General features: G+C 49.0%; 3 protein-coding genes across 3 annotated transcripts; all 3 read left to right on the forward strand.

The window, feature by feature from the left end:
* Positions 1-2,715: 2,715 nt before the first annotated feature.
* On the forward strand, positions 2,716-3,945 carry GAL7 (galactose-1-phosphate uridyl transferase; the record flags this gene model as incomplete). Its single annotated transcript, XM_064895543.1, has 1 exon — positions 2,716-3,945. The coding sequence occupies one exon, from the start codon at positions 2,716-2,718 to the stop codon at positions 3,943-3,945; it is 1,230 nt and encodes a 409-aa protein (XP_064758230.1).
* Positions 3,946-5,227: 1,282 nt separating this feature from the next.
* LTR64_001163 (uncharacterized protein) lies at positions 5,228-8,374 on the forward strand (the record flags this gene model as incomplete). The annotated part of the gene is made up of 3 exons (XM_064895544.1): positions 5,228-5,368; positions 5,427-6,287; positions 6,839-8,374. 3 exons carry the CDS (start codon positions 5,228-5,230, stop codon positions 8,372-8,374), a joined length of 2,538 nt encoding a protein of 845 aa, XP_064758231.1.
* An 886-nt stretch (positions 8,375-9,260) lies between these two features.
* LTR64_001164 (uncharacterized protein) lies at positions 9,261-11,865 on the forward strand (the record flags this gene model as incomplete). Its single annotated transcript, XM_064895545.1, is given in 2 exon segments — positions 9,261-11,804; positions 11,821-11,865. 2 exon segments carry the CDS (start codon positions 9,261-9,263, stop codon positions 11,863-11,865), a joined length of 2,589 nt encoding a protein of 862 aa, XP_064758232.1.
* Positions 11,866-12,184: the final 319 nt, after the last annotated feature.

Below are 12,184 nucleotides of genomic sequence, written 5' to 3' on the forward strand. Positions count from 1 at the left end.
CGTTCCGAATCCATCCTCTGGGCTCGGACTGCTTTGCTCGCCATTTTCTACCCTAGCGCAGAGAGCCTGCAGCTAACAGCTCGAACTTCAAGTTGAACTGGGCAGCCGGACGATAACGAACGACTGCGGGCTGTTTCCTTTCAGAGTTGGCCGTTTACCCATATCATCTCGGACGTATGCCGCCGAACGTGTGCCCCTCTAGGAAAGCCACGGTCGTCCCTCGCACAGGTCCACCAACCCGAATAGGTTTAGTTAGCAGTCTGTTCTACTGGATACGCGTGACGACCTACCAACAAGTTGTCAGCCACGATGAGAAGAGCTCGAATTATGTTGTACTTCCAGAAAACATCACTAGTCGTGCTGTACCAAATGGTGGCTCATCTGTTGTTTTACTGGAACCAGGACCATCCATTGGTATGAGAAGCTGACATGAGTGTCGCGTTGCTGACGTGCAATGTGACTCGAAATGCATACGATGCCTCTTTTTAGAGCACGAAGACAAGCGAGCATCACTACATGCAAAGCGGACTGAGAAACAGGAGGGCCAAGTTTTACAAATGCTCGAGAGATGCTGTAGCATTATCGAGAACTTCTATCGCACATGTCGGAATAGGAAGAAGGACAGCCTTCAGGAGTCGCCTCACCGATTGATCTCTGTACGGCACTATCATACAAAGTTTCAGCCTCTATTCACAAGACGTTCGACAGAACAACACCCTTGTCGTGTGCGAGAGAGTGATAACCTTCCCCTAACCACCAATCTAAGCTATGAACATACGGAACCAATTGACTATTCACTGTCACATCGATGCTGGAGTCATTAGTTTCTCACATTACTTGGCAAAGACACATCATTTAGCTAAAACGGAAAATGCTACGAGTCACGATCTTGTCGTATCGGGTCGTTCATTTTGACGCAGCCACTGCTATCTAGTGACGACGTGCGGCGCCCTTTACGTACTCGAGGCATCAGCTCAACTTCAATCCAGGAGACGATGCGATATGATATCCACATGTTCGGATAGCTGTGCTGGGGCAGGGGCAACGTGCACGCTATGTTACAGCTGAGTGATGGTTCTCGCGTATCGGACGGTGACGCTGCTTGGGCAGCAGAAAGTGAAGGAAGAACAGAGTGATCCAGGCTGAGGAGTCTCCAACATTTGCAACAACGAACATTGCATCACGTGGCTCGTTTACCAAAGCGACACACTCGCCTGTATTCTCGGCGTCAATATTTCACTATTATCTGGGTCATGACTACTGTTGTACAACCCCGCAAAATCCGTGGTGACACAGCATATATATATGCTGCCTCGTGAGTGGTGAGACATTCTGGTTCCTGCCAATCGTCAACCTCGCCTGAGTAAAGCCTCACTCCCTTCGGGCTTGAATCCTGGTGGAACAATTAGTGAAACGGATGTGATCGCTATTTGTGTACGTTTGCAAGAAGCTCCCCAACACATTTGGTGGCTTGCATTGTTGGTCGCTCAAATGTCAACACTCTTATCCAACCAACTTTGTTTCAATGAAGCCTTTCACTCAACCACGAGAACATTTGAATTCTACCAAACTCTCCGAGTCGAGATCTACTTCTGACCCTGAACCTATCTTCTCTGCACCTACTTCTCAACCTCAAAGAGCCCAAGTCGACAACCCATCATGTGTACCAAAATCTTCAAGCAACAGTACTGCGATAGCTGTCGCAAACAGCCAACAAGTAAGTTTTCTATTATCAATTGGAAGATAGCGACAAGGTACTGACGCAGAAATGTAGCTCACAAGATCGAGGAAATAATCTCATGCAGTGACCTCAATTGCGGTTTCCGACTGTCTGGCCACTACACATATGCTGATACTAGCAAAATCGACCTTGTCAACCATCCTGGTTGTGTCTGTCGCATCCCAGGCCGTCATGCTTCTGGACGGTTGTCCTCCACACCAACAGTACTCACCTAGAAAAGACATTGGCTCGAGCAGCATCTTTATAGGGCGAATATCAGAAGTCCAGCGACGGTGAGAGAATGCTCAATCACCTACTATATGGTACACAAGATCGCAAGCAGAGCTTTGGCTGTATATATGCAGTGGAGCTATACTGCGCCCAGGATCAGCGAACAATACTTAAGCAAGATTGCACAAGCAACAACGGTGGATTTCGAGAGATTGCTACGTAGGGCTCGCCTCTGCTGTCCTCGATCTCCTTGGTGAATAGGTGAATGCACTGCCTATCAAGTCATCGCTGTCTCTCCCTTCCATTCTGTATACCATCTAACCACAATTGATCTAGCTCCAAATATCATTGGAATGACGTAGATCTGGTCAACTCGACTGCTCGTGGACGAACAGCTCAACCACGTTACTTCAGCAAGACCGTAGAATATTTCAGTTCAGCTGTTCTGTACACGTCCTATCAGGAGCATGTTTACGCTCTCGAATGGATGAAACGTCAGTCAACCTTGAGATTCTAATATGCAATGCTGCAAACTGACTCCGGCGCACCCCACCTTCTCATAAACAATGTTGCATCGTTGACAGTTTCTGTTTTCCACCAGTTTTCCGCCAGCGTTATATTGTTGAGCAGTCGCAGTCGTACCTCGCGGCTAGAGATATATAGCTCCTCTACTCTCCTTCTTCTCTACGTGGTCAACTACCTGTTATCTTTCTCCTAGTCTCTGTGCTTGCTTATATCCACGACTGTCACAATATACAGATACGATGCCGAACGAAATCTTGAACGAGATCTCGCATCGTCGATACAATCCACTGCGCGATACATGGGTTCTCGTCTCACCTCACCGCACCAAACGTCCCTGGCAGGGCCAGCAGGAGTCGCCAGGCGTTATTGACCTCCCTCAATACGACGAGAAGTGCTACCTCTGCCCGAAGAACAAGCGTGCCAGTGGTGATTCGAATCCAGATTATACAGACTGTTATGCATTTGTGAACGACTTTAGTGCTGTGAAAGAGGTGCAGGATGATCAAGATTACAAGCCAGACGGTGCGGGTCCTGCGGGTATTGAGGCTGAACTGTTACAAGCAAAGCCAGAACGGGGCAAATGCTATGTATTGACCTTCTCGAGGAGGCACGACCTTACACTAGCGGATATGAGTGCTGAGGAGATCAGGAAGGTAGTCAAGATGTGGACAGATATCTATACCTCGCACCTGAGCCCGAAATCACCGCTGGCAGGTCTGAGGAGAACCATTTTCACGCCTCCACAAAGTCCAAGCAACGATGGCAAGGCACAGCCCGAGCAGTATCGACATATGCAGATCTTCGAGAACAAGGGCGCAGCCATGGGCTGTTCGAATCCTCATCCCCACGGTCAGATCTGGACCCAAACCAACGTGCCCGAAGAGCCAGGAAGCGAACTCCTGAACCTGATAAAGTACAAGAAAGAGAAGGGACGGCATATGCTCGTTGATTACGCAGCTCTTGAGATCATGAAGGAGGAACGGGTGGTGTACCAGAACAATAGCTTCTTGGTCTTGTGTCCATGGTGGGCGACTTGGCCGTTCGAAGTCATGCTTCTGCCCAAGCGCCATATTCGGGCTCTAGTCGATCTCGATGACACAGAGCAGGCCGAGCTCGCGAGTTGTATCGCAGAGATAACAAGAAGATACGACAATCTATTTGAGACGAGTTTCCCTTACAGTATGGGTATACACCAGGCGCCTCTCGAAGGTCCGGAAGACGAGATCGAGAGCTCGAGCTTACACGTTCACTTCTATCCTCCACTCCTGCGGAGCGCAACTGTGAGGAAGTTCCTTGTGGGCTACGAGATGTTGGCTGAACCACAGAGGGACATTACGCCTGAGCAGGCTGCCAGTCGATTGAGAGATTGTGGCGGAGAATTGTATAGGAAGAAGTTGAAGAGCACAGAAGCTAAGCAGGTCGAGGTGTCACCGTCCGGTTTCAAAGCTACGTCTCAGCCAGCATCTTGATCCGTTCACACAGCTAGAATCTCATTTGACATAATTACCGAACTGGGTCAGGTGCCACACCAGACCTATGGTTGCAAAGGAAACAGGGGCCAGCCAGGGTCCTTGTGGTTTGGCAGTCCTGTATACAAATGCTTCGGTCCCAAAGTGGACAAGACCAATGACGTTTGTCCATATCGACATCGAGTACCAAGACCGCTCATCCAGGTGATATGCAGCAATAACTCTTGCGATTCCGACCGCCAAGTTCCAAGTGCCGAATGTGCGGGCTGACAAAGGGGTGACCGGAGATTCCACACCAGCGGTAGCTGTTGTGACAACAGATGGCCTGCGCCCCTCTGGAATTGTCGCAGTATCCAACACTACAGTCTGAATTATACGAGTACTCTTTGATATGCCAGCACTTTGTGAGGATGAAGGTAATGGTGGACTATAGATTCGTTGCAGGTAGGAAGTATCGTTGTAGCATTGTAGCGCATTTGTGATAGCCGTCACACCTACCTAGGTTATGGTCAGCAAGCGCTATTGAATGAGCGTTAAGAAAATTTCTTACGAAGAGAACGAAGAGTGGCAGGTAGCCATCCGCTGTACTTGGGACGTAATCCATTCTCTGTGTCACCAGGATTATCGAAAGTGATCCTTGGATGATTGTGACCGGCAACAGTTTGGCATGTGATTGCCGTAGAGTGCGAAGCAATGAATGCGAGTGTTGTTCAGTCTATTAAAATACCAAGAACCATTCTGTACGCAAGTAGAAGCATATCTGAGCCAAGCGCTTCACAGCTCGCTACGTCGTACGGCGTACTACCACGTTGCGAGTACTAGTGGCAGGCGATCAACAATGATTGACTTCCAGTGTGTTCGAGCTTCACGCAAACGAGGTGTGGACCATCCGTAAAAGGAATACGGCCTTCCGAACCAGGCTCTCGAAGTTTACGTGAAGGAATAGGCATCTCGCGACTTGCTTTTCATGAAATTGCATGTTTGCTTGGCGATGGATGCTTTAGCTAGACTCACAGTATAATATATCATCTTTACCCTTGGAACTTTATCAATTATCTAGCCAGCAGCGCAACTCCCTTACCAAATCATTCTTGTACTACTGCTACGAGCACTAGCTTGTCGAAAAGGTCGGGTTTGTACTAGTGACTAGCGGCTGCCGCAACGTCTGGAGAATCGCGTTTCGCAATTGCCAGAAAACGAACCATCCAGATCAGAGCAAGGTTCATTCGTGGTCCAGGCTGTTCAACGGCAGAATTGTGGTCATATTCCGTTCGTCGACGATATGGCTTACGACTTAGGCTCTCTAGGTCAACAGACGACTCTCTCAATAGCACTGTTAGGGATAGGAGTATTTTCTTTAGCGTCTGTGATCTACACGTTAACACGGACCCTCCTCAGCACTTTCGTACTGCCAGGTAAATCTGTGAGTGCCTTTGTCCCAAACTCCCCCATCCCACACGTGCTGACTACATTGCCAACAGCTTTCTACATTCGGACCTCAAGGATCTTGGGCCATCGTTACAGGTGCTTCCGATGGCCTAGGTAAAGAGTTCGCTTCTCAACTTGCTGCAAGAGGATTCAACCTGATACTTGCCTCCCGCACTCAAAGTAAGCTTGACGATGTCGCAAAGACGATCAAGAGCAAGCATGCCTCTACCCAGGTCGAAACACTGGCGATCGACTTCTCCAAGCCAACAGCAGACGACTACAGGAAATTTGAGGCTCTACTGGTTGGGAGAACAGTCGCAATATTGATCAACAATGTGGGACAAAGTCATAGTATTCCTGTGCCCTTTGCAGAAACTGAGAGTCAAGAGATTGAGAATATCATCAACATCAACTGCCAGGCGACATTGCGAGTCACTCAGCTTGTCCTACCACAGATGCTGCCAAACAAAAAAGGCCTGATCCTGACAATGGGCAGCTTCGGTGGTCTGACACCGACACCACTTCTAGCTACCTACTCCGGTAGTAAAGCATTTCTGCAACAGTGGTCGAATGCGCTTGCATCTGAGCTGGAGGACAAGGGCATTACAGTGCACTTTGTTCAGGCCTATTTGATCACTTCTGCAATGAGCAAGATCAAACGTGCAAGTCTGATTGTGCCTAGTGAGAGAGCATTCGTCAAGTCCGCACTTTCCAAAATTGGGAGAAGAGGTGGAAGCGTTGGATACAGCTATAGCGGAAGCCCTTACTGGAGCCATGCCGTTGCCGCATTCGGTATCACGTATCTGCTTGGTCCGATGAATGGCTTCCTGCTTGGTATCAACAAGAGCATGCACGTCGATATTAGGAAGAGAGCGTTACGAAAAGCTGAGAGAGATCGACAACAGGGGAAGAAGGTGAGTTAGGAGGAATAGAAGCCATGGTCTTCCAGAAACGACGTTCGAGCTGTGCTTCTCAGCTTTATTCATGTTGACGAGTGAATTATAGAATAATACAATGCATTGTAAGCAATCTCTGTTCATAGTGCCGGTCTTTCCAGGCCCAAGTGCCACTATAACAATGCATTGTTGTTCAGACGTCAAGCATGTGAATGCCGGGACGAGTATGACGTGGTCGCCTGGAAACTCAGGCACAAACTTTTCAACTTCTAAGATTTGTGAGGGAACGTGAATATCGACACACTTTACCTGGGAGGACTATTACTTCGATCACTCAACTAGAGGTAGATCAGCCAACTATATCGATACTTCGTGATGCATGAAATCTTGACCCTTCAATTCGGTCAACGAGCCAATTTCGTTGCCACACATTTCTGGAATATACAGGTAGGTACGTATCCATCGTCTTCGTGACCAAGGTCCACATCCACTTCTACTCATGCATACGAGACTGTTTGAGAGGACGCAATACGCCGACTTAGCATCACTGCAGCTTCTGACCTCATCAGGAATCATACTTTACATATGCTCCTAACACACAGCCAAGCATCATCGATCACGATGTGCACTTCCGTCCTGGAATCGGCAGTGATGGTCGTACAGAGACTTATACCCCGAGAACCATAATCTACGACCTAAAAGGAGGCTTCGGCACGTTGAGGCAACGAAATGTGCTCTACGATGACATACCGGCAAATCAACAACAAACATCAACCTCTGCGTGGAGTGAGAACGGATTTACTACAATCAAGCAGCAGCCAATCCAGCAGAATCGATACCAACAAGATCTAGATGCCGGGCTACCTACCAGACAGCTGAAGAGCAGCGACGTGCGATATTGGAGCGACTTCAACAGAGTCTTCTTTCATCCGAGGAGTATCGTACAGTTAAGCGAGTATACACTCAACGACTCAATACGACCATTCGAGAACTGGGCCGCGGGAGAAGACCTGTGGCGAGACATAGACAGAGGAAGTGGAGGATTGCTCGATCGAGATGTGAGGCTCTTTGTGGAAGAATGTGATAGTCTCCAGGGGTTTCAGCTTTATTCCGGAGTGGACGATGCGTGGGGTGGGTGGTGTTCGAGATATGTCGATGCGCTTCGAGACGAGTTTGGGAAGAAAAGCGTCTGGGTCTGGGCACTAGAAGACAATGAAGAGCAGCAACGAGAGAAAAGAATAGCGAGCAAGGCCAATGCGGCGAGATCGATGAGTGGGATGAGGGATCTGGTCAACGGATACATTGGTTTATCTTCACGGCCAGAAAATTTGCCTGGCTATACCAGGCTGGGCAAGAGCGAGTGGGAATCAACAGGACTTATAGCAGCTGCGGTGGAAAGTGTCACATTAGCTATGAGGCTACGTTCAGATGCGCCCAGGACAAGCTCGATGGCACACTTTGAGCAGGTACTTGGTGCAAACGAGGAAAGGAATATGTGGCAGTTGGGTGTGAGGGTCGATTCAGATGACAGGAAACAGCAGACCACCAATGGACAGACGGCCGCATCGCAGGAGAAGGCAGAAGATGAGGCGGATGCTGAAGACACCACAACTTTTGACATTAACTTTATGCCCAACATCTCGTCTTTAATGCCGAATACTTTAGCTCAAGGCAGTCGGCGAACAGGACGCAAACATATTTTCGCTCAGATCAACACTTCCAGAACATCGCGCGACCAGCACAACGATCCACATCCCTCCGCACTCAGCCAGGAGGAGCTGTTGCGCAGGCGATACAACGAGGAGGCCATTGTCGAGTCCTTCCATGTGCCCTTGGGGTTCCCGCGGCTGGATGCATATCCAGCTGGTTTGTTCGACTTCCCGGAGGACCAGACAACAGGTGATAGGCGGAAAATTTCCTTGACTGCTGGCTTTACGACTAGCTCAAAGGCGAACGAGAGAATATTGAATTTGAGAGATCTGGTAACGAGACACAGTAGAGCTGTCGCTGTGGACGATAGGGAAGAGCTGTATAACGGACTTACGGAGGTTGCACAGCGATATGCTCATGGATGGGATAGTGGTAGTGAAAGTGAGGATGACTGAGGGTGTATAAATTCCAATCATTTCATCTGGCTCCGCAGATGCACAATCAGAATTCCGCTCCAGTATGGCAGCTTGCAAGCCCTAATAAAATTGTCAGGGTTGGTAGCCAGTTATTGGATTACCAAAGTACTCGCAGGTCGTGTATACTCGTACAAGTACTGCGGTACCAGGAGAAGTGCTGATCACTCTCAGGGGTAGCCAGACCAGCCAATGGGAAAGATCTTCGCGTGCTCTTCGGCTCCGGGAGCCAACTGAGCTCCAACTGCTGTTTCAGGGCTGTTTGGGTTCACGCAACGGTTATCATAGCCCGATTGTGGACCCTGGGCTTGCAGAAGCCGATCCTTTTGGAGCACGCGTTACGAAATCAAAGACTTCGAAAGCTTTTTCGTGTGTCAACACTTCCGTTCAGCTGCTGAAAATTCTTGAACGTTAGGTGGAGGTTCATGATGGAATCGTGGACTTTTTGTTCTTTCGCCATCCTCTTGCTTCGTTTCTTTTTTTGGTACCAATTGTAAAATACCCTCAACCTGTTCGGCTGGTCTGTATATCTTCTACAGGCACAATTCTGGGAAAAGCGTGGGCAGACCAAGCGTTGTGAATACATTGTCAAACGAGCGAACACAGATCCACGTCATTCGTTTTCACGAGAGGGGGTTGTTGAGGTCCGTGCCGCTGTCACTATCGTCCTACTTAGCAATTGTATTTGTTCATCGGTGAGGATCGACGCGCAATTGACACCACCCTCGTTTTCTTATTTCTGCGTTACGATTCATTTCTTGGCTGGTTCCGCGACCTGATCGATCTTCGTCCTATTATGCCCACGAGTAAAAGGTTCTCTCGAGAGGGATTCAAACGGTTGGCACGTTCCAATTCTGACGAGAACAATATGGCTCCCTCACATCCCTCAAGAGGGCAAGGCAACCCCAACGATGTTACGATCGATATTCCTCTTACAAAAGTACAAACGTCACGGAGTACAGGTGCTCGCAAGAACCAGACCCTTGCTTCCAATATAGAAGATAATGACAAGACTGAAGTCCTGGACGAGAAGCAGAATGTACACTTCAATAGAGGCGCAGGAAGGAGGAAGAAATTTGAAGAGCAAGGAAAGAAGGCTGTCAAGAACGAGGATGGCACCCTTACTATGATGGGCAAGATTTACGACAAGATTTACCACTTCTCTGTTGTCACTCGATATCTTCTTTACGTCGCTCCAGTCGCATTGTGTATTGCAGTGCCTATTATCGTTGGAGCCACCGCCACACCGAACGCTCGCATCGGCGGCACAAGAATCACCTGGTTCTTCACCTGGATCGAGATTGTGTGGTGCTCTATCTGGGCGTCCAAGCTAGTGGTACATTTCCTGCCATACCTCTTCCAGTTCATCGTTGGTGTCATCAGTTCTGGTACTCGAAAATATGCCCTGATTTTGGCCGCTTTAGAGATTCCTTTGTCGCTGGTCGGCTGGGCTGTCGTCAACCTGGTAACCTTCAGACCTCTTATGACTAGGACTCCTGGCCGCGCTGAAGCAAATTACAATTGGATTGGCGTTATGGAGAAGATCCTTGCTGCCTGCGTCTTTGCTACGCTCATTCTACTAGTCGAGAAAGTGTTGATTCAGCTCATCTCGATCAGCTACCACCGCAAGCAATTCGATGCGAAGATTCAAGATTCTAAGAGAAACATCTTCCTCCTTACGCAACTCTACGATGCCTCCAAAGCTATGTTCCCAACATACTGCCCCGACTTCGCTGAGGAGGACTACATCATTAGTGATGTGCTTGGTATTACCAGCATCGGCACTCCAGGCAAGCGCAAGTCAGGTACAATCACTCCCATGCGCTTGATCCAGAATGTACAGAGGGTTGGCGAGCAAGTCACCTCGGCTTTTGGACACATGGCTGCTGATCTCACTGGCAAGCAGATCTTCAATCCAACGGCTTCCCACTCAACCGTTATTTTGGCTCTAGAAAAGAGGAGGTCCTCGGAAGCACTTGCTCGCAGATTGTGGTTGTCCTTCGTCCTCGAGGGTAAGGAAGCTCTTTACCTCGAAGATGTTATTGACGTTCTGGGCCACGATCGTGAGGAAGAAGCCGAAGAGATCTTTACCGCGCTCGACATTGACGGCAACGGTGATATCAGCCTCGACGAAATGGTTCTCCGAGTCAGCGAATTTGGTCGTGAACGTGCAGCATTGGCTAATAGCATGCGAGATGTTGACCAAGCCATTTATGTCCTCGACAATCTGCTTATGACCGTTGTCTTTGTCATGGTTGTGTTCGTCTTTGTCGCTTGGTTGAATCAGAGTTTTACTACAACTCTAGCAACAGCTGGTACTGCCCTGCTGTCTCTCTCGTTCGTCTTCTCGGCTACTGCTCAAGAACTACTTGGCTCTTGCATTTTTCTATTCGTCAAGCATCCTTATGACGTCGGAGACCGAGTCGATATCAGCAATGAGCAGCTCGTTGTTGAAAGAATCAGCTTGCTTTACACCATGTTTCGCCGAGTCAAGGATCACAAACGTACACAAGTACCAAATATTGTTCTCAACTCATTGTGGGTCGACAATGTCAGCCGTTCCAAAGCAATGCGCGAACAAGTCACCCTGGCAATCAGCTTTGATACTACCTTCGAGGATATCGAGCTGCTTCGCGAGGAGATGCAGAAATTCGTTCGCGAAAATGGTCGAGACTATCAACCAGAAATTGATATCGAAGTCCTTGATCTTCCAGATATGGCCAAGCTGTCACTCAAAATCGAATGTCGCCACAAGAGTAATTGGTCGATCGAGTCTGTCCGTGCCGCCAGACGCAGCAAGTTCATGTGTGCCCTTGTTCAAGCTCTAAGAAGGGTTCCTATCTATGCTCCTGGCGGTGGTGCTGCTGTGCTTGGGGACAAGGCTAACCCGTCCTACTCGGTGGCTATCAGTGATCCTGAAGCTCGTGAGAACGCTGAGCAATATAGTAAGGACAAAGAAGCAAAGAGAATGACTCCGACAGAGAAGGCCGAAGAAGCGACTGCAACCTCGAGCTCTGTCGACTTCTTCGGTGATTCGTCAAATGAAACTCGAGAGCGGGTCAATGCTGATGCCCTGAAATCGACGAAGGTGGTCGTTGATCCATCAGGTCAAGGTCGCGAGGATTATGCAGCATCAGCCCTAACGCGCCAGCGAACATCCATTGACCGACAACGCTCGTCCCTTGACAGACAGCGCTCATCCCATGACCGCCAACGTACATCTCTTGATCGACAGCGGACGAACGACCTTGAAGAAGTCAAGAACATCATGCGAAGAGAATCGACCCGAGGCCGCCGCAAGATTACTCAACACGTATCTTATTCTCCAATCGCAGAGGTACCGACACCCAGCTACGAACCACCTAGTGGTCTCTCTGGCTCTACAGCGCAAAACCAGTCATCAGCACCACAGGTAAACTATTTTCCAGAATTTCCCACAACCAGCTCCTCGACATCTTATCCAGCACAATTAAATACAGAAAGTGCTGGAAGGGTTAGAGCAGACAGTAATGCATTGACGCCACCCACATACGAAGGTCCTGTTCCAGGTAATGCTTTCTCCCAAAAACAGTCATCTACAAGACAACCAGTCTCAGGCGTCGGACAGATGAAGGGTGCTTTGAGACAACCACAATCAGAACCTGGTCAAGCAGGGCCATCCAGTCAGAGATAGAATGCTCTAGACTCGAGATACCGAGGCAGAAACAGAGCCCGAGATCGAAGCTCGAGCTTGCGAAGGACGAGCATCGGTGGATGTGATGTAGATGACGGGTATTATTGGGACGCATGAGC

The sequence above is a fragment of the Lithohypha guttulata genome (genome assembly GCF_036872675.1).
Source record: "Lithohypha guttulata strain CCFEE 5908 chromosome Unknown scaffold_1, whole genome shotgun sequence".
Classification (NCBI taxonomy): Eukaryota; Fungi; Ascomycota; class Eurotiomycetes; order Chaetothyriales; family Trichomeriaceae; genus Lithohypha; species Lithohypha guttulata.